This window comes from Uloborus diversus, chromosome 2, assembly GCF_026930045.1.
Source record: "Uloborus diversus isolate 005 chromosome 2, Udiv.v.3.1, whole genome shotgun sequence".
NCBI classification, from domain to species: domain Eukaryota; kingdom Metazoa; phylum Arthropoda; class Arachnida; order Araneae; family Uloboridae; genus Uloborus; species Uloborus diversus.
The window spans coordinates 99,154,989-99,178,549 of record NC_072732.1 but is presented as its reverse complement, the minus strand read 5'-3'; the positions used below and the strand labels follow the sequence as shown (position 1 = coordinate 99,178,549).

Here is a 23,561-nt window from a genome sequence, read left to right as displayed (position 1 = left end):
CTATTCGTAACGAAAATGTAACCGAGATTCTAATGGCCTGAGCGATTTAGGTCAGATTCCTACCCTCGAATTATTACCCACGCTTTATTATGCGGGCGTTGTTTACCATCCAGACGCATTTATAGCGATCGTTTTCTACTCGGAATATTAAACGATTTGCACAGAATCACTGGTGATGCCATAATCCTGGCCAGCCACGACGATCGAAATGTCATGACATTTATGAATTGAACACATTCAGTGATTCTCGCCATCTCTGGCAAGTTTTAGTATTTAAAATTGAAAACATGTGTGATACAAATTGCAAAACTTTAACGAACAGCACTTTGTTCATAAAGAATGGAATGAACTGGAAAAAAATTAAAAAATAAGTAATAAACAATTTTGAACATATCGCTGCTCCGGTGGAACATTGACGAAACTGCAAAATTAATTGAAAATGAGTTTGTTTCACTGGGTCCAAACGTAGTCTCTTCATTCAGAAGAACACTGACAGATTTGTTTTTCAACTTTTAGCCACCAAGGCAGTAACAAAACTATGTTTTATTGTATGAAGTTGTTTCATGTATACAGTAGACCCTCGTTTTACGCGGGGGTAACGTTCGACAGAAATACCGTGTAAATCAAAACCGCATAAATTAATACTTAATAGTTGTGTAAAAATATGGGTTAGGTAAAAAAAACTTCATTCTAGTGATGACTCATTTTATAATATGTTTCATGTGTACTTATATCGATTTTTTGCACAACATGCATACAGAAAACATAAATTATTTTGTGTTTATAAAAAGGAGCAGGCTATGATAGTCTTTCGGCGGTCATTAAGAATTTTTCACTGTAGTTCTTTGCAGAACACTAACGCATCCATGATCACTTGCGTTATTTCCATGATAAAATCTCCCTTCATTAACAAATCAGAAACATAATTTGCTATTGTCAAGGAATAGCGCAAAATTTTCTATGTGAACGTTTTTGCTTGTGTGTCATCGATGTAGGTATTCTCGTTGGTTTTGTCCTCCTTTGTCACTCCTAAAAGCTCTTCTTTTAGTGAGTTCTGAATTGTGTGAGTTTAATAACTTTATCCCTGGAATGAGCTCTGAAACAAATCGCATAAAATGTCTCCAGTGGTCCAAGCCCCATTATTAGCACGCCAAAATGCAATTAATTACGTGTAATCTGCAGTCTTTAGGAGTTTGGATTTTCAAAGAGGGGAAAATTGTACCTGTTTGCATTGCCGCATCCGCATAAAACCAAAACTCATACGCTTAAAATGAAATAAAGATGTAAAATCTTAAACTGCGTATAATCAAAACTGCGTAAAATAAACCAACATATAAAACAGGGTTCTACTGTATTTAGTTGTACTGTAAAATTGCACTTTTTGCAGTTGCGTCAGTGTTCCACCGGAACAGCGATACGAACCTTTAAAAAAACTTTAAATTACAATTACATAATCATTAAAACACAGTTACATCTTATATTGGGAAAAAAAAGTAGAAATGTTTTCAGAAATATTTTAAGGCAATTCTCAAAAGGCGAGAGCTTGACACAAATTTCAACTTTTAAGCTTTGGCAGGAAATACATTTTATTGAAATTGACTTAAATGTTTGAGTAAAATTATTATTCTGTATGATCACCATAATTAGCATTAAAATTTTGAGATTCTTTTTTCTTTTTCTTTTCAAACATCTGAAAAAAATAATTTTTCTTACTCAATGGGTCAAATTTGGTCATTCATAATGATAATTAGCAAGTTATTGTTACTTCAAATTATAATAATAATAATCTTCCAAAAGGCAATTACATAATACAAGAAAATAAAATCTACAAATGATGCGATAATTACTTTCCAATGTTTTAAATAAAATTAAGTTTGGAAACTACAACTGAATGATTAATAGATGAAAGAAATAATACCAATATACGTATTAACTGTGCAAAATATTATGTCTAGTGTTATGTATTATGCAAAATATTAAGTATATGAAATGTTTAAATTTCTTCATACACCCTAAAAATCATTTTAATTGTTTTAAAATATTTTTTTTAATGTTTTTATACAGTAATCTTTGCCAAAAAAAAAAAAAAAAAAAGAAGAAGGGAAAGGAAAAGAAAAATAAATATTTTTCTTCAACATGAATTTTAGCTGTCATAATTGCGTCATGATTGAAACACCAATAAGTCTTACCGTCAGTCTGTTCTGCCGTGGGTAGGTAAAGAGCAGTAACTGCAAATTTTTCATTTTTCATGTTTTTGTATTTTTGTCATCTGTTGTTCGTTAGCTTTATCGTACAAGCTTGCTTATTTGGTTTCCGCTGAAAAAAGAGTGCGAAAAATCCGTCTAATTCCAGCATTTACCTACTGTTAGTATTGAATCCAACTCACATTTCTTCAAATATCTCGAAAACTTATTTCTGCAGATACTGTCGCTTGCCTACCCACACCGTAGATAGCTTGAAATCGTATAATCGTACACGCTCAAAATTAAGTGGTGGCAGTTCAGGCTTTCACACATGTCTCTAATGCAATTTTAATTAAAACTGTTGAAAAATAAGGCGTTAAATCCACATCAAAATATCATTTATTGTTCAATAAATATTTTATCATTATTATTTTCTTTATAATTAAGAATATTTCCTTTCCGACAATTACTTAATTTTTTTTCTCTCCCTGTCTTCCCATTTCTTTTCTTTTGATAATATGACTTAACAATTACGCAATCGAATTCTAATTTCTATTTTAAAAATTATTTTTACAGACAGCACTACAAATTTATATAAAACATACGGAAAACTTACAATGAAACTAAATACCGCTGTCTTTTTTAAAATTTTGAATTGCTAAATGAGTTTTATAGAGGAAAAGACATCCGGGAAAATGCCTTTGATTGATGTCGTTTTATCGATAAGATCATCTTTCAGCGTTGAAAACACGACAATTGAAAAACTTGCGACCTCAAAACACGTCTCTGCATTTTTTGTTTTTTTTCCAAATTGTGTGTGTGTGTGTGTGTGTGTGTTTTTTTTTTTTTTTACATTGTTGTTTATATTTTTACTTTTTAGGACATAGTATTTTGTTTATTTCCTAAAACAAAAATATTTGTTTGCTTTCTCTCGAATTCTTCTTTATTTGCCTGTCGTATTTATTTCATTAAATGTAACTACGAGGTTCAACAATTATTTTAATAACTAGAAAGTCGCCCGTCAGGATATGATAGGTGAAAATTGCTTCTCTTTTACATTTGAACATTATCGAAACATATTATCAAATTATCATGCCGTGGCGCGAGTTTCATTGTTGAAACACCCGGGTTACTCGATCATCGGCTATTATTTATATGAGGATGCCTTTTTACTTTTGATAAACTACTTTAAAGTTATAACAAAATTTCATTACATTGAGGTCAACATAAAAGTGCCCTTCAAATACGCATTTTTTAAATCCTCTTCTTTTATAAACTGTAATATTTAAAAAAATGACAAATAAAACATACTGAAAAAGTTGAAAATCTTAAAAACAATATTTAAAAAAAACGTGAATCCTACATATCAATGATGTCCAACTCCATTACTTACAGATCAACAATGTCAAAAATTTGTAAACCTACGTACTGATGATTAAATCGTTTTAAAGAACAATAATTGAATCGTTTATTTTGAAAAGGTAACATCTTTATTTTTGATATGATGTCTTCTTTGAAAAGGGAGCGACTCTTAGCTTTAATGAATTATCTTTTTTGGCATTATCAGTCAAAAATCGTTTTAATTAAGTACGGTATTAACGTAGTGACCAACCAAAACAAAATACTAGTAAAACATAAGATGGGTAACGTTTTTCAAACTTTCATAAGTCACTTTTGTTTTCTTTTTAAAAGATGCTGCCTTCCGAGATAAAGCATTTAACTGAAATCGTGAATACGCATGAAATGATGTTTGAGACAAAACTATGACGAAACAATCATAAATTTCTTTTCATCATAGCCTGTTTGACTCAAAAATTGCATAAAATATTTCTCTTTTCACTTCAATGCAAGCAGTTAACCATGTTATTACAAAATTATACCATCTGAGCTACACATTAAAATATTCATTAGTAGTTGGTTAGATCATTTTAAAATATTACTTAAATTTCTTTCTTTGAAGCATATTCACGGGGAACAAAAGGACGGATTAGAAGAAAACATTCGAATTCGAATTCGAGAATTCTTTCTTCGCTTCAGTTCATTTGTTCGCCCATCCGTGTATTTAGTTCAAAACAAAGCAATGCTTATTTCCCAGTGCATGGAAATTTCTTTTTTAAATACCGAAGATTACTAGGGGAGTATTCTAAATTTGCATACGTTATATAACTTGTATTACAAATGGCTATCATTATATTATGTTGTACTGCTTGCCGATTATGTAGTTTATAGAGAAGATACAAGTTTATGCTTATGTGTAATGCACCATGTAACCTACTTTGATTTTTTCCGTCACATTGGTTCAGGTACTTTAACACAACTGAATCTCACTTATCAAAATATGAATGTTGTAAACGTTTCAAGCTTTTAACCATAACATCTCAAATCCTGCTTTTTAATCCCATCCATAGGCCATTTTGTGATGTTCATGTGCTTCATAAAAATGCTGTTTGGCAAAACAATTAATTTTAACAATATATCTTTTACATTTTCACTTATGAGTCTAAAGCAGCGTTACTCAACCTTTTCTGAACCACGGACCGGAAAAACCTTTTGAAAAAAATTTCCGAAACAGGGAGTTAAAAAAAAACTGGACATTGCAGAGCACCAAAAATTTATTCAAAAAAAGATACGGACCTGTGAAGCCCTCGCCTACCCCTATTTGTCTTTTTAGTTTTTTTTCTTAAAATGAAATAATTAATAAATAAATAAATAAACTTTTTACTCACGGAACGTTAAGGAAAAAGTTAGCGGACCGATGAGTTTTTTTTTCTTTTTTTTAACAAAATAAAAATAATAAATTAATAACAAATAAATTTTTTAATAAATAAAATTTACTTGATAATAATGGAGCTTGCACAAAATATTTAATGTGAAGATAGTAGATAGCTAGTTAATGCAATAATTATACGTATACATAAGTAAGTAAGCATTTCAGAAAAACCATAAAGTTTTAAAATTTAATCACAAAATTCACGCAAGAAATGTCGTTTTGGATATTATGCGTGTGTGTGTGTGTTCATGCTTTTGAGTAAGATTTTTTTCAAATCGTGGACGAGCAAAGTTTCTTTTGAGGTCAAATACGCCAAAAAATATGAAGCGGTGGAAAGATAGGTTCAAAGTTAACTTGAATGATTGTAGATTAATTACTGTCAAGCATTGAGCTTTTAACTGTTTCTTTTGAGGTCAAATACGCTAAAAAATGTAAAGCAGTGTGAGGTTAACCTGCTGGATTCAAAGTTTACTTAAATGATTGTAAATTCATTATTGTCAAGCATTGATTTTTTAACAATTTCTTTTGAGGTGAAAAAAGCCAAAAAATATGAAGCGGTGCAAAGTTAACCTGCAGGGTTCAAAGTTAACTTAAATGATTGTAGGTTAATTACTGTCAAGCATTGAGATTTAAACTGTTTCTTTTGAGGTCAAATACGCTAAAAAATATAAAGCAGTGTGAGGTTAACCTGCGGGATTCAAAGTTTACTTAAATGATTGTAAATTCATTATTGTCAAGCATTGATTTTTTAACAATTTCTTTTGAGGTGAAAAAAGCCAAAAAATATGAAGCGGTGCAAAGTTACACCTGCAGGGTTCAAAGTTAACTTAAATGATTGTAGGTTAATTAGTAGGGTGGGCCGAAAAAACTTTTTTTGGAAATCTGTTTTTGGATAGTGCGGAAAAGTTGCTATATGGGCCCGTTATTAACCATAAAAAATTTCGCTAAATTTGTTTAATATATAGCCGGCGCTATTTGACCTTGAAAAACTGAAAAAAAGGGCGAAAATGCACTTTTCAACCCCTTTTTTGCAGAAAAAGGAGGGGGGCAGAAATAAAAAATTGAAGCTAGTTTCAGCAAACATTAGAAGTGTGTGTGTCAGTGAATTAGTTGAAATCCTCAAACTTTTATACATTTCGTAGAATATCTTTACTAATAATAAAGCTGAAAGTCTGTCTGTCCAGATTTATGTCTGGATGTCTGTGACACGCAAAGCGACTAGACCGTTCGGCCGATTTTCATAAAATTTGGCACTAAGTTAGTTTGTAGCATGAGGGTGTGCATCTCGAAGCGATTTTTCAAAAATTCGATTTTGTTCTTTTTCTATTTCAATTTTAAGAACATTTTCCGGAGCAAAATTATCATAAGATGGACGAGTAAATTACGAAATTATCATGACGTGGAACCGTAACATGGGAGAGCGAGCGAACATAGCCAATTGGCGAGAAATTTATCATCCGTTATTTGTGTTATTACATACAGGTGAACCAAATGACCTTTTAATTTCCTACTACGGGCAAAGACGTGCGGGTACCACTAGTTTAGGAATATTTGTAAAAATGGATAGGGTAACAAATCAGAAACTACGAAAAAGAGAAAAAGGATGCCAAAAAATTGAAAGAAGTGTTGCTTTGGAGGAGAAAGACATATCAGTTACCAGCACAAGTGGATTCAGGGTTAAGGAAAGTCATATTACATTGAATGAACCTGAAACAGAGCTTGAATCAGGAGAAAGCACAGAAAATACAGATGACGATTTTAAATTGAATTATCCGCTTTCAAGAAAACGTAAGCGAACTGATGCGCCATCAACAGCAAGTCAAATGAGACTTTCTATGCCTCATACAGCTTTAGCAGCAGATCTAACTGGCGCTTCAAATAAAGCAGGGGCTAAAATTGCTACAGCAGTTCTCGCTGATTTTGACTTAGTTTCTCCTAAACAAAACAAAAGTATAAGGAGAGAAGTCGATAAAAAAAGGAGCGAGCTAAGAGAAAGGGATTAAAGAGCAGTTAAAGGGGCAGCTATAAAGAGTTTGTATTTTGACGGCCGCAGAGATGACACCCCTCAAAAGACATCTAGCCATCAAAAATTAGCATCTGAAGCACCATGTAGCACTGATAGAAGAGCCAAGTAGCAAGTACATCGGTCATTTATCACTAACAGTTGTTGAAAGTGCAAAAAAAAAAAAAAAAAAAAAAAAAAAAAAATCGCAAGGTATTACAGGCTTTGCAAAAAAAGTATAATATGAGCTTGCTTAACTTAACGGTTATTGGATGCGATGGAACAAATGTAAATACGGGATGGAAAGGTGGAGTAATTCGTTTACTTGAGACATATCTCCAAAGACCTTTACAGTGGAACATATGTCTGCTGTATACTAATAAGTTGCCACTGAGGCATCTTATTCTGGAACTGGACGGTTGCACAAAGGGGCCACATTCATATTCTGGAGCTATCGGACAACTTCTTAGAGATTGTAAAAAAAATCCGGTGGTCAAATTTGATAAAATTGACTGCAATCTTCTGTTTTTGGACATGGAAGATAGAAAACGTTTAAGTACTGAACAACAATATTTGTATAGAATCTGTCTTACCGTAAAATATGGTAGTTGTCCTTTTAACATGGCTGAGAGTAGCTCAGGCAAACTCCGTCATGCGCGATGGCTGACAACTGCAAACCGTTTGATACGCTTGTATATAGGCACACCAACTCCATCAGAAAATCTTACAATGCTTGTAAAGTATGTAATGTTAGTTTATGCTCCAATGTGGTTTGAAATAAAAATGGAACCGAACTGCCAGTATGGTGCCCAACATTTTTGGAAAATGATTTCTCTTGCAAGGCAGTTTCCAGACAACGTTAAGGAGATATTTTTCAAAGTTCTCTCAAATAATGCATATTTCGCTCATCCTGAACAGCTACTGTTGACAATGTTGTTTGACTCAAGAAAATACATTCGGGAATTAGCAGTTAGGCGCATTCTGAACTCTAGAAATAAGAAGACGAAGAGCTCGGATGGTGTACGATTTTTGAAGAGTCCTAAACTCAATTTTGAAGCTGTTGATTATGTTGATTTAGTTGATTGGGCAAACTGTTGTTACAGAGCCACCTCTTACAATGCATCTAAAAGATCAACAATTGAAAGATGCACCTAATAGACCAACAATTGAAAGAAATGTGCGAAGTACAGCCTACAGAGTTCACTTTCGAGAAATTTCCCTGTCACATGCAAGCTGTGAAACGTTGTGTGAAACTAATAACCAAAGTTGCAATAAAAGTTCGTGATGAAACTGCACGAGATGGATACATTCGTGCCAAACTTCAAGCTAGGAAAGAACTTCCATCATTTGATAACAAGGGACAATATTATTCCAAAAAATAATATTCATTATGCCTGAGGTACTATAAATCAAATTTGAAGATTTCTTTTTCAAAACTTTATTATCTTTATATGTAATTCTAGAAAATGTATGATACTATTGCGTGATAATAATTACTATGATTAATAGTGCTATTTAATTAATTAGTCTATGATTTAATTTTGAAAAATAATTTTCACATTGCTTTTTAAAGAAATTCAATATTTTTTCATTTTTCTCCAATTTTTGATTGCAGAAAGGAGCGGTTAAATGCTCATTAAAATCAATGAAACATTTTATGGGCTCGAACTGGCTCATTATATGGCATTTTAGATGCATTCTAGCAAAATATTTGGAATTTAGTTTTTTAAAAAAAATATCGACAAAAATTCATTTTTTACTTTTTTTTCGGTTTTTCAGTGTCAAATAGCGTTGGCTAGATATTTTTTAATATCAAAGAAATTTTTTGTGAGTGCTAACTAGCTCACTACGCAACTTTTGCGAGCTATCCAAAAACTGATTTCGAAAAAAAAATTTTTTCGGCTTATTTCGGCCCACCTTATTAATTAGTGTCAAGCATTGAGATTTTAACTGTTTCTTTTGAGGTCAAATACGCTAAAAAATATAAAGCAGTGTGAGGTTAACCTGCTGGATTCAAAGTTTACTTAAATGATTGTAAATTCATTATTGTCAAGCATTGATTATTTAACAATTTCTTTTGAGATGAAAAACGCTAAAAAATACGAAGTGCTGCAAATTTAAGCTACAGGGTACAAGGTTAACATAAATGATTGTAAGTTCATTATTGTCAAGCATTAAGTTTTTGACAGTTTCTCTTGAGGTAAAATACGCTATAAAATATGAAGCGATGCAATGACAACCTTCGGGGTGCAAAATTAACTTAAATGATTGAAAGTTCATTATTGTCAAGCATTGAGCTTTTAACAGTTTCTCTTGACATTAATTAGGCTAAAAAGTATGAAGCGGTGCAAGATTCAAAATTAACTTATATGATTGTAAGTTCGTAATTGTCAGAAAGATTTTCAAAATGGCAATATCTGTCCAGATCAACGTTTTGGTATTGCTGGGACGTTGACCCTTCGCGGTCAATTAGAGAGTAGGGAAATTGTGGCGGTCAGTGGGTCATCTGGCGTTAAGATCTACTTTACGAAACGAAATGAAAAAAAAAAAAAAAAACCTTTGATTTTGTTGTCTGCCGTGAATGGACGCTCATTAGAACACGTCTCGTTGATTCTCTGGTTTTTCTCTTTCGTTTATTTATTTTTACGTTTCTTGAGAATACATCAAAAGGAAAGTGGAATCATTTATCTGCAAAAGCAAGTGTGATTCAGCACATCATAATCGCGTTTTACTTTAATTGCTTCTAGTGCTTCGAGTATCATTCGTTTTGTAGTTTTTGAAGAAACAAAATTAGCAAAAAGTAAGTTTATTTACTCACTAACAAATAAAATTGATAAAAAAGCACCCTTTCTGATATATGAATAAGTTTTTTTGACTAAACACTTGTTTAAAATTAAAATTCTTTGTAGTGGTTTCTTCTTCTCACGCCATTTTTTATGCAAGCATTCGATTTTAATTTGAGCACTTTCATTGTTTTCCATATTTTCTACGAAATTGCTTAACAATGTTTCAATCAAAGTCGAATCTTTCATAATTATTATGCATTCTAAAAAAAATCTTACGAGTCATTGACTGAGAAATTCGCAAAGATTTCTTTTTGTAATGTAAACGAAACGGATTCCAATTTGTATGATAATTCCACAGATTCCATATTTCTCATAAGCTATACCATGGTCCGCTTAATTCCGCTAATGTTAGTGCTTCTTTCAGTATCTATATATAAATGTGCATTTCATGAAAAACGTGCGTACTTTAAACGAGAGTTTTCCATGAATGATATTTGTAATCATTTGTAAAATGTGATAATTTAATGCTTTGAAAATGAAGTTATGACTAATATCTATATTGGACATTATATTGAATACTGACTATTCTAAAAGGAAGAAAGGGCCGTTGGTTCGCCTTTTTCTTATCATTTTTTATCTCATCAAAAAATTCAATGAGCAGTTTGATTTCCCACAATTTGTTTCACTAAACACTTCTCAACAACACAGTTTTTTTTTGAAAGTGTTGAATTGATAAACTTTTTTTATATTCATTCTTTAACGGAACCTCGTAAAGTGGACCGACGTGCCCCACGGGTGGGGTACGTTGGTCCATCTGGTGGGGCACGTTGGACCGCATAACTCAAACAACATTTGTTATAATTTTAGTGATATTTTCTATCAAACGTTGTAACTAACTTATTCTCTTTTGTTTGTAGAGTGAAAAATATATTAAGTTTAAAGATCAATACAACATATTAAATTGATTTTAATTGATAAATTATCTTTATTTAAAAACAACGATAGGCATTCACCATCAGTACACAATTATGTTTTAAAAATCAAAAGAAAAATCAATTATTGAATATTCATAAGAAAATTAATGCAGATTAAAGTTAACTAAAGATGCGTTAAATGAAGTGTTATTTCTTGAGCTTCGGAAGTAGCACTTTTATTGGACTGGGACCGGGTTTAGGAAGGATAAGTCATATGCTACTTTTATGCAAAGTTACATCAATATTTCCTTGGGGGGGGGGGGGGGGGGGGTAGCTCTTTTTTTCTTAATTGCATTGCATGAAACAACTCCAAAAAGAAAAGAATCTTATTATACTAATATCATATATTTCAAAGACAAAGTATAATAAAATTGAGAGCTTTAAGTTAGCATATCTTTAAGTTCTAAAACCAAAATGAGATAATCTTAAGTAAAAGTGTATTTTTGTATTCCTTTAATCAATTATTTGTTTTATTTTGTTTCTATGTAGAATGTTTGTTTTTTAAAAAAAATTGTTAACTACAGGCACTTTATTATAGCATTTATTGCATATTTTACTCTTAGAAAACAATTGTCTGCAAAAATTTAGAAATATAGTTTAAAATATAAGTAGTAAAAAGTGCAGATATGAAATAAATCTTTTGGTAAAATTAATTTAGTATAATTTTTGTTGAATAATTATAAAATATATATTTGCTTTTTTTACCCTAAGTTTCTATTATTATTATTTTGAAACATGTGCAACATGAAATGAATTTATAACATACAAACGCTTAAAATAATTGTTATAATTATTGAGATTAAAGAGAAAAAAAAGTTTTAAATTACGTAGGGTAGGTTTGTCCGGTCCAATGTGCCCCACAAAGAGTGAACCAACCTACCCCACATTCTTGGTCTGCAAAAGTGCTGTCTTAACTTTTTTCTTTTTGACAAAAAATGAAAAAAATGTCAATTATCATGAACTAAAGGAACTTACTTTAAGAAAGAAGTTCAATTTTTTTTTCTCGCACTCTTGATGAAAACCATTAAAAAGAATCAAGTTACAGTTTTCTGAAAATTACTCAGGACTACTGAAATAACACTTTCTGGAATAAAATTTGTTTAATATAACTGTACCATGTGATTTCATTTTAGGATTTGTAGGACCATAGGTGCTATTTGCAGGTCATAAAATAAATTAAAAAATATTAATAGCATTAAAATAATTGAGACCGGCAGGGCCGATCCTAGCAGGTGTGCAGAGTGTGCACCGCACAAGGGCGGCCAAAGCAAGGGGCGGCCGCAGGCCGCATCATATAGTTCTTTTAATCAAGCAAAATTCCTCAAGAATTTCTCACAAGATAACTTATAATAAGTCAAATAAATGTGCTGAATTTTAAATGTTCAATTATCAAAGTAAGTGCTGATTTCTCGACAGCATAGCATAGTTTAAGAAAAATAGATTGTTAGGGAACATTGTGTTGGTTCATTGTCCATTAATATCTACTCTACACACATGCTTCATTTGGTTGCAAAATTTATGACAGAACCGGTAATCAGGCATGGATACAGGGGAAGGGGGGGAGATGAGGGAAATGATCCCGTCCTGAAGCAAGAAAGGGTGCCTTTTAAAAGGAGCAATCAGGACCCAGGGCGGCCACTAATGTTTACCCCCCTAGATTTTATAGACCTAAACAATGAAGACATATTTTATGTTATATTTTTAAAAAGCTATACTGATTAGATACTCTCGCAAGCATTTCAAACAACAAATTCTATTTTCAACAATCGCGGATGTGTGGAAAGACAGTGGAAAATTGCGACTCCCCTGGGAGTCAAACATATATGAATGACAAACTAAAATTTTTAATGTTCTCCCTTTACAGCATTTTTCGAATTAAAATCACTAATGAACTGACCTGGGTAGTAAATAGAAACGTAGCTCCAAAACGAAGATCCAGAAGGATGCCATGACCTCTTTGATGAGATTAAAGAAAGCTTAAAATGGCGTTTTTAGAACTTTAATTTTGGAAAATTTTGCTGTTTGAACCACCGATCTTGAGGACTCAATTAAATCTCTGATTCACCCCTTCCAACTTAACTTAATCAAGCATAGCCTGAAAATGTTGACTTTAAAATCCAAAATGTGTTTTCAGACAACAGCCCTTCTTAATATCATCAAAAATTGCTTAAGGACATTTTTCGTATTTCTTTTTCGAAATTTTTGCGATGGAGGGCACCGAAATCCATTCCCAAACATTACTACGAAAGATAGTCTGAATCGGCGTCTTTAGAGAGGCGCTAATCTCACCCCCTCAGTTTAAAATTGACTTCAGTTTCAAAAAAACAGTTCGTGATCGCACATTGAACCCCGCTCGCTCTTTGTCCTATCGTTATCAAACAATGCCTTAAATACGATTTTGGGACTTCAGATTCTAAAAAACTCTAGAGGAGAACTGACTGGCTTATGTGACTTTTTACGGCGCTAGGGCATATACCCATCAATCGTAGAAGTGAGGTAGACAAAAGTCTATAGTTGTGTTTTTCGGATATTAATATCGAAAAGTATCCGAAAGATCCGCGGAAGCTTCTCAGTTTTGTTAACGTCACCAAAGATAGCATAAAATTGCGCTTTTAGAAGTATCCGCTTGGGAGTCCCAAAACCCTTCCTTCCCAAAAATAGCCTAAAATGGATTTTAATTCCGAAAAATATTTTGGTTCGGAGTATTTTCACGTTTCTCCTATCGTTTCAAATACAGCCAAAAATGGGTTTTTGAAACAATAGTGAGGAGAAATTACCGGAGGAAAGCCGCCAGTCCCCTACCGTCACCAAAGACAGCCTAAATTTGCGTTTTAAACTTCAATTTCGAAAACTTTCAATGGGAGATGATTGAATCTCCCTCCCTCTAGAAACGTCAACAAAGATAACACAAAACTGCTTGTTTAAAACTTCAGTTTCGGAAAATTTTTGGGAAGAGTGCCGATATTTCCTAAGCTACGGTCACGAATAAAGCTTCGAATTGATTTCAATTTGGAAAGAATTTTAGAAGAGAACTCCAACATTACTTTTCTTCTGAAGTCTCGAAAAAGTTCCTAAAATAGTGATATTTGACATCAATTTCGAAAATTTCTCCATGTACCTTGAATATACCCGACTCTTTTTTCCTTGCAATCAAACACAACCAAAGATTACTAAAACTGTTTTTAGTACGCCAATATCGATAATTTTCTGGGAGCAATCCCCCCTCCCCTGATTCCCTCTCCTACGTTCTTTCTCTGATGTCACCGAAGACAGACTATAAAATGCGTTTTTACGACTAGTAAATTTGGTATCTATTACTTTTTTCAAAGATATAAATGGTACCTAAGGAGTTTCTTACTACAGTAGACCCTCGTTTTACGGGGGTTTTATTTTACGCGTTTTCGATTATACGCGGTTTAAGATTTGACACCTTTATTTTATTTTACGCGGATGAGTTTCGGTTTTACGCGGATGCGGCAATGCAAACAGATATAATTTTCCCCTCTTCCAAAATCCAAACTCCTAAATATTGCAGATTACACGTAATAAACTGCATTTTGGCGTGCTAATAATCGAGCTTGGGCCACTGGAGACATTTTATGCGATTTGTTCCAGAGCTCTTTCCAGAAGTAAAGTTATTAAACTCATACAGTTCAGAACTCATAGGAAGAAGAGCTTTTAGGAGTGACAAAGGTGATCAAAACCAACGAGGATACCGACATCGATGTGTACAACCAAAAACGTTCACATTTAAATTTTGAGCCATTCCTAGACAATAGAAATGATCTGTCTGATTTGTTAGTGAAGGAAAAATTCTATCATGGAAATGACGCAAGTGGTCATGGATGCGTTAATGCTCTGCAAAGAATTACAAAGAAAAGCTCTTAATGACTGCCAAAAGACTATCATAGCCAGCTCCTCTTTACGAGCAGAAAACGAAATTAGTATATGTTTTCTTTATACACGTTGTGCAAAGAAGTCGATATAAGTACACATTAAACTTATTACACAATTAGTCATCACTAGAATGAAGTATTTTGTCATCTTCGGTACCAAATACCTATTTTAACACCAGTATTAGGTCTCAATTTATGTGGTTTCGATTTACGCGGCATTTTCGTGGAACGTAACCCCCGTGTAAAACGAGGGTCGACTGTATAAAACTTTTCTTCCTTTTTATAGGTTCATCATTCTTTTTTTTTTTCTTTTTTTTTTTTTTTTTTGAGCAGTCACGATTGCTTATTGTTCTCACTTGACTGTTTTGATGTGCTATGATTTTATTTTCCCGCCAGCACCCTCTGCAGCATCGCCGTCGACCGGCTCCTCACGATGCTGCTCCTATAGCGAAAGCCGTCTCCAGGTTGCATCCATATCCTACACACGCGCGCATACGTACACAACTACGCACACACACACACAAACACATACACGCAAGCACACATACACACTCGTGATTGCGAAAAACATAATTTGAATTCAAAATGTCAAAATTCAAATTAATTAATTTTTTTTAAATTAGAACTTGATATAGAAATTTGAAGAAATATTTATATGGACGTCAAAAATTAGTCAAAATATGCAAATTACTCTTGAGGGGCGGCACATTAGGTCTTTGCACACGGGCGGCCGACACCCTGGGATCGGCCCTGGAGACCGTGCAACGTGCCCTGCGATCCAACGTACCCTATCTCCCCTTATTCTCGTACTTTGAAAAACTAATTACATTACCCCTGTAAAAATCACAGAAAACACATCATCAAGTACATAAAAATAAAACCCATTTAAATTAAAACATGAAAAACTTCATTTAAACTATATGTTATATTGGTGCAATTGCCATTGATTATCGTAGTATGTGATGTTTATATGTATTTTAGAATTAATATTGTACTTCTTTACACATAATTTTTGCAATGCAAATGTCGTAGCTCGAAAGATAAATATCCAAAATATCATGATATTTTCAAAATAAATATATACAATATATACAATATGCCGTATATACAATATATCGTGATATATATCATGATATAAATAGCGATTGATATAAATCGACGAACATTGCTTATTTGTTTGTAAAGTCTAATATCACATAGTAAATTATTGTACAAATCAGAATAGTATTAAATTTATATACGAATTAGAATAAGGATTTATTTACCTATGTATTCATTGCTGTACATAACCAAAAGTGTTTTTATTAATTTTTATAAATATAACAACTTGCTAAAAGCTTATTTTTATGTTCGATGTAGAACTACGTCTGACTTTTCATTCTCGTTTACTTCACTTCACCCTAAGAGATAAAAGGTTACAGTTAGCTTCTTTTCCAGCTTACATGTAAGTTAAGTGTGTGTGTGTTCTGAGGTTTTGCGCCACAAAACGTAAAGTTGAAGCAAAGTTAATCTGTTAAAGATATGTAAATGTGATTTCGCTAAACCGCCATTTTGCTCTTTGTTATTCCTTCGGCGTTTTTTGCTGCCTTTTCAACAACAACATTTCTAAGTTACTCGCACCCTCCAGATATGATGGAACAAGGGAATAAAAGCGAAATGCATCATGTACCAAACAAGAAGAAGACTTTGTGGAGAATAATATCTGAATAATCGGAGTAGAAAACTTTCGTTCTAAACTTTCCAACATACAAAACAGTGTAGGTTATTGAAATAATTTACTTTCAGAAACTGCGAGGATGAAGATAAACAAAACATGAGAAGAATATTTTGGTTATAATTTGTACACTGGAAAATATATGGGGAAAAAGATTTAAATATAATGCAAATTAATGGATGTTGTTGAAACATGATAAAAATAAGCTTAGTTAATGAATAAGAAAGAATACAAAATTGCAGATGCATTATGAACTAACAACTCAATGCTTTAATTTTAGTTTAAAGCTTGTCTTTGACACTAATTTTCATTGGTAATTATTAGTTAGAGCCACGAAATCTAGTAAATAGAAAGTGTTATTCTAGGTATTTTTGTAATTAGCCCCTCGATATATCGCTCTTGTCGGGGGACAATAAAAAAGCGCGACATATTCGAAAGCGCCATATAACCGAGGTCATTATAAACAGCGATCCCTTTAGCCTTCAAGTTCGGGAGACAGACGAAAAGCGCGATATATCCGAATGGGCAATATAACGAGGCACGATATAGCGAGGAATTACTGTACCTGGCTGTCTTTTTTGTTAAAAACTAATTGAACTTTGAATATCTCTTCGAACTTTATGAAAGTTGGCTTTCATTTAAAGAAAAATTTAACATTTGGAGTAAAAATAAATAAATTATTTTAAGAAAATATAATCGAAATTTGTTTAGAAAAATAGGATTGAATTCTTTTAAACATGCTGGATCCCCTTTTTAGGTTTTAGAATTCTGTGTAGGGACTGTTTTTAAAGTTCGGAAATTTGTAAAGTGGTTCGTAAACGGATCCTCTTTTGTTTCCTAAATGAATCCTTTAATTAAGTACGAAAAAATGTTGTAATTGTTTAAAAAATGTTATGGACAATATTTCTCTAAAACCGCATTCTAATCCTCAGGAAAATTTACTTTTTTGAAGTCATCAAATCATACACTACTTTTGAAGCAAAATTTAAGATTTACTGCATATCACATTATCAGTATGTATCAGGAAAACAGATTCAATTTATTTTATGTTTCCAAAATATACATCGGAGTTTCAAAAGAACAATTCTTCGTGTTCGTAATAAGTATTCCTTTGTTAAAAAATATTAATGTAGCCTCATTACATTATGCATTTTTTTTTTAATTGGTGGTTGCCATGCAAGGAGATGGCTAAAATAGATCCTAAAAGCAAATTGTGCAATTTCGTCCTGTTCTGCATTTGGCTTGATTCAATCACTGGTAGTGAGTAATTGTTTTCTGCATCGTTAAAAAAGATTGATGAACAAAAACAAAGAGGGAGAGGGTAACGATATTATTCTGCACACGAATATGGAAAACATTATTATGCATTGTGTACGTTATTTTAGATTGAGCTTATGAGGCTTGTTTCGTTTGACCGAAATCATAATTAAAATTAACTTGAAAACCGAATTTACATTTTTCAGAGCATTGTGTTTTGGATTTTGCATCGCGAATGCATAACATGCTCCAGTTTTTCTTAAGCAGGAAAATGTTTTATTGCTCTTATTGAAAAAATACGTAAACTCTATGTGAAAGTTATTCTTCATTTCTTAATTTGAAACCGATGTTGTCCCTAGTGTAATTTCCTGTTTAACCTAAGCAAGATAAGATGAAATAGTATTTTGAGCATTTCCTTTTTGATCTACTGGAGTAATATCGCAACTACATCTTTGTACGCCAATTAACCCCTTCAGACCTGGTGTCCGGTTTTTCGGAGATGAACTTTAAACAGCTGCATAATATTTATTAATTGATTAAATTCCCCCCCTTTTTTTTTTTGGTAGTTTACTCTTTACATTCTGCTTATTTTTATTTTTGTAAGATTTTTTTGTTTTGGGATTGACAACCAAAAAAATAAAGGTTGGAAGATTGATACGGGCTCTTTTTTTCAGCCATGATTTTTTTTCTTAAATATATAATCTTTTAAAAAATCATATTCAGATATGCAATTGTTTATTGATAATTTCAAATGCATATATTATGTTTTATTACTGTTTAGAGAACACTTTACAATGAAGTGTTTGATGCTTCATCATTTTTTATCTGAAATATGCATTTCAAAAATTTATCGGTTTTTGTTCCTGAGATACTATTTGCCATAGCACAGTGTCTACCATATAAAAACATTTTTTGTTAAGTATTTCATAATTCACCTAATTTGTTGCGAACAGATGAAGAAAGACTTTATAGAGATAACAAATATCAACAATGATAAAAAAAAAAAAAAAAAACTATCATTACATTTGTTACAAGAGGGTTTCATCATCTGAATCATTTTAAAAGGATTTTTAACTACAGAAATTTTAAAATTTGTAAAATAAAATACGTTTTTTCTTTTGCATATTTTGTGAATGAATTCAAACTTTAACATTTTATTACGCCAAGTTATGGAGTATTTTAAAGAAAGGTTTTTATGGCTTAAATTTTACTCAAAAACATGTGAAAAAAATGCAGTGGTTTTTAGGCTAATAGTGTTAAAAGGAATCCCTAAGTTTGATCCCACAAATGCATCACTCTACTATTTTTAATGAGCAACATAAATATTCAAACAGAACTTTTTGCGTGAATCATCTATTATTGTTTTGGTTACACATTGTGTATGGTGTATGGTAAAAAAAAATGCTGGTTTTGTGTTTTTGTATGTTAACCTCATTATTCAATTTCTTACTTTTTCGATTTGCAGGATAAAGAAACACAAACCAAACTAGAAATGAGACACCGTGCTGAAGAGGACGCCCTCTACCGGCAGTTCGCGAAGAAGCGTCAAGAAGAGGAAGTTCACATCACAGAACAGATACAGGTGAGTCGACGCTTCATTCATATTGAGAAGGAAGCGAATCATGAAATCAAATTTATTCCTCACCGTTTCGAAAGCTAAATTTAATGTGTCGATGTTACTGTGAGGGTCCGAAATCTAGGAAATGTCGACCTTAGCTGGTGAATATCAACATTCACACACCAAAGACATCGCCGAAAGACCGAATATTTCCGGTGCGGTGACTCCCCGGTGAAAATCGACGATCTTCAATATCGACTTCCACTGTGAAATCGATGCGGCAGAAAAAGGAAACAACTGCTAAAATCAAATTTCCGGTTAAAAGGAGCCTGTTGTAATTATTGTAGGGGCAAACCTAACCGGTAGCATTGTGAGGGTTACGCAGATCCTAATCGTGGCATTACTACGGTACCTGGTTAAGTTTGCCTCAACAATAGTTAATTTATTCCACTATATTTTGAGTCGAGACTCGATAAGTCTTCCAAGTTTTAAACGTTCAGGCCCAGATTTCGGTGGACTCATGAGGGGGCAATTGAACCCCCTGATTTTGAGAAATCGATGTATTTCCATACATGTGTGCGCAGTCTCTGTTGTCTATCGATATTATGTGCATTGAGTACACATTCGTTTGACTAACCTCCCCCTCGCCCCCCCCCCCCCCCTCCTCTCTTGGAAAAATTTGAAATTGCGGACCCGCCTTTATTGTTCATGTCCTTTTTATGGTTTCATTCGAAAAAAATATTCTGATACTTAGAATGTATTTATAAAAAGGCTTGTGCTAAGATTTATTTTCCCTTAAAAGCTCAGAAAAAGTATTAGTAATTGACGATGCCTTGATTTTGAAGACCTTTTCGTAAAATGACAAATGGAGTCACAAATTAAAGGAACAAAATTATTTCGTTTTCTTGTGTAAAAGTTTTTCCCCTCCTACCTTCTATGCTAGTAAGTCGCAACCGCAAGTGGGTTCCCCCATTTTCAGACCGAAATTTTAACAAAATATTTTACGCCACGATTTCCTGAAATATCATGATTTCTATCTTCTTGGTAGCTAGCAGATCACCTGTAGACAATATTCCTATTATGCTAAACGTAAGTTCGCATTGCGAGAAAAATAGGCTGAGACAAACATTATTTTAATTTTTTTACAAGAACGAAAACTTATATTGAATTTCGAGGCTTTCGAACTCTCTAAATCAGGCCTTCCGAAACTTTATAGGCAGCGGACCCCTTTCATTGACCAATATTCAGTTTGGACCCAAGACACTAGAGTATAGATACCTTTAGTTTTTAGCAAATTGAAATTAATTAAATTCATCATTTCTCTCTTGAGTTGAACGTCATTGTTTTAAAATAGTCACTAGTTAGGTAGTTTACAATGCTTAATTTCTATTTGCAAATTCAAAAATGAAAAATTCAAAAGGAAAAGACAGAGACCAATCGGTAACAAATCGATGATTAAAATTCAAAATTGCACATCGAATTAATGAGAAGAGCTGGCACGGATCCAGAGGGGGTCATTGAGGTTATAACCCCTATTTATAAGTAATCAAAGAGAGCTTAAAGCTTCGGGACTCATAGTTCGAAGGAATTGGGCCCGATCTCAAATTTATGTGCAAGAATGGCTTATGAACCGTCTTACGGAAATGACCCCTTCGGAAACGAAAATCTGGATCCGCCCATTGGAGAAAAATGAGATTCTTCTAGCTGGCGCAAATTTAATGTACTGGGTTTTAACTATCCTGGCAGGCAGATTTGAGGGTGTGGATCAGTCTGAAGTTCTGTCAGTCTAACATTCAAACTCACATGACACAGGTTACATGGTTTTGTTGAAGTAAAGGGTGTTTTTTTAGAGGTATAGAACTTAGGATTCAAATAAAACACCGTTAAATGATATCAATTGCCATGAATTTGGCTTTATTCGAAAGATGATTCTTTGCCATTTTTATTTAAATGTAATTTATGGTATATGGTCACTTCGGCTGGCTTAGAGAACGTCTAATCGGGAAGCCCAATTTTCTATCATTTTTTGCAGCAATGGGGGCCGTATGTGAGTGATATGAGGCGAATGTTCTTGTCCAAGGCGTCAATTGTCTGTGGCTTATCGGTGTAGACCTGAGACTTCACACAGCCCCACAAAAAGTAGTCCAGCGTAGTTAAATCGCATGATCTCGCAGGCCAGTTCACTGGTCCATTAAGCGAAATTATTCGTTCACCGAAAGTTTTTTTTCAATAATCAGTTGTGACACGCGCTGTGTGGCGTGTTGCGCCGTCCTGTTGTCTATTCATGATGAAATGTCAAACCAAACTAAACACAAAAGTGAAAATTACCAAAATGGCCTACAGATCAAACAGTGTTCCCGATTTAAAGTTCTATACCTCTAAAAAAACACCCTTTAGAAAACAGTTTGACACTTAAGCACGATCTTGCATCATTGTGTCTCGGTATGTCGAGAAGTAATGCTCAAATGACAACTCTGTACCTTGAAGGTCAACATTTTCTTTTTTTCAAATGCAAAAGTATTTTTTTAATATCGTCCAACGTTTTTTTATAGTTTTTTTTCCGAAGTTTACCGCGGACCCCCTACTAACTGTAGGCGGACCCCCAAGCGGTGGTCTGCGGACCACAGTTTGAGAAGCCCTGCTCTAAAACCTCATCTGGCTACGGCCTTGCTTTCGATATACAGAGAATTCAAATTCTTAACTCGAGTCTAAACAAAATGCTAAAATTATGTTAAGACAATACGCTAAAAGTTCGTGGGTAACTTCTTTCTCTTTGAAGACAAAGTCAAATTATGTTTGGGTCTACCCGTGATTGGGATTACTAGGGTTACTAAAATTGTAATATATTCTTTATCTGTAGTGTCAAGTTATCACTTGAGAATTTGTGTTGCTGTGCCTGAGAATGACTTTCATTTCGGCCATATCTGATAATTTAGCTCCAAAAGTTATTACTAAGGTAAACAAAGAATAGGAACTCACCGAGATGACAAGTAGAAACGACGTTCAATATGACTATGACCTTAGAGTTCTCTAGATATTCTTTTCTTCACAAAATCAAGGCGGATAGTGAAGCCTCATTCTAAAACAGAAGTGAACTTTTTATTACATTTAGGTCAAAAAAAAAAAAAAGATGAAATTTTATGTGTTTAACTTTTTAAAATATCCTCTAAAATTGTTTTCTATGTACTCTGTTGTAAAATCTATTATATATTTATACATTCAATAATTACAATTTCGATTCGAATGCAGCAATATTGGCCTCAAGTCAAGGTAAGTAACAAATCTTTACTCCGCCTCTTCTGCACATTCATTGTTAGTTCGCTGAATCTAATGAACTATTCCATGGCTTCTGTACTCCAAATTTCTGTTTCAAAATCATCTTTAAATGGAAAACAAAGTTATATGCGTGATATCAATAATTATAATTTAAAAAAGAGCATTAAAAAGTAAAAATTCAGCCTTTGGAAAAGTAATATAACTATTTTTAAAACATTTTTTTTTCTTTCTTGCGGAAGAAAGGCAGCACGTTTTCAATGTCTTAAAAATATTGAACAAATGTTAAACTCACTAAAACGGGGCTATTATTAATGCGTTTGTACTAAATGTTTAGTTTGAATTTACTGAATAAATCTTAATTCTTCAAAACATAGATAAAAAACCAAATTTGCAATATTTTGTACACATGGAAAGACATTAATTATTGTAACGAATTCATAAGATTTTTTTTGTTTGAAAATTGGACCCAAAGACTATGTTAAAAATAGGTAATTTCTCAATGTCTTAAGCAGAGTATAATGTAATTTCTGTACTTTTCTTGTAATCTGTGTCGGGGTTTGCTCATATTCAATTTCTTTGAACTGGAAGAAAAGAAAAAAAAAAAAAAAAAAAGAGGGGAATAAAATGTACTACAAAGCTAAACGTTTAGAGAATTTATTAGTACTACTTCACTTTGTAAAGTGTAGCATGCATGCATTTTTTAATATAGTTATTTTTCAATGCATAATCCTTTAAAAACATTTTATAAAAAACATGTTACAAATTCGGTAAATAGTAATTATTGTAGTAACGTAACCTGTAAATAGTTTCCCGTAATGAATATACAGCCCCTATACATTCGGCTGAAGTATACGATTCCCTATTTTTCATTGATGAAATTTGCGAAGGAAGAGAAATAAAATAACGGTCTACGATTTTCGAGAAGCATTTGGAATCTTGTGGAATGTTTGAGAGCTCTCTTTTCAGTGTGCATAAAAGCCGTTATGCTGGTTGAAAAGTTTAGTGGCGATAGAGAATTTGTGCTGAGAGTGTATTAGCTTTGTTTATTGCGAGGCATTTCGCTGTGTTGTTTTTCGTATTTGGAAGTAAATACGTGTGTAACCGTTGAGTTTACGGTGCTGTGTGATATTTGCTTAATTGCTGAT

At 33.0% G+C, this 23,561-nt stretch overlaps 1 protein-coding gene across 1 annotated transcript in view; it reads left to right on the top strand.

Annotated features, from left to right (window-relative positions):
• Positions 1 to 23,561, top strand: part of LOC129235302 (hillarin-like) — a 112,445-nt gene that overhangs the window by 57,132 nt on the left and 31,752 nt on the right. Inside the window, exon 2 of the mRNA XM_054869031.1 lies at positions 19,048 to 19,164. Within this exon, the coding sequence (XP_054725006.1) occupies positions 19,048 to 19,164 (117 nt within the window). The remainder of the gene's footprint in view (positions 1 to 19,047; positions 19,165 to 23,561) is intronic.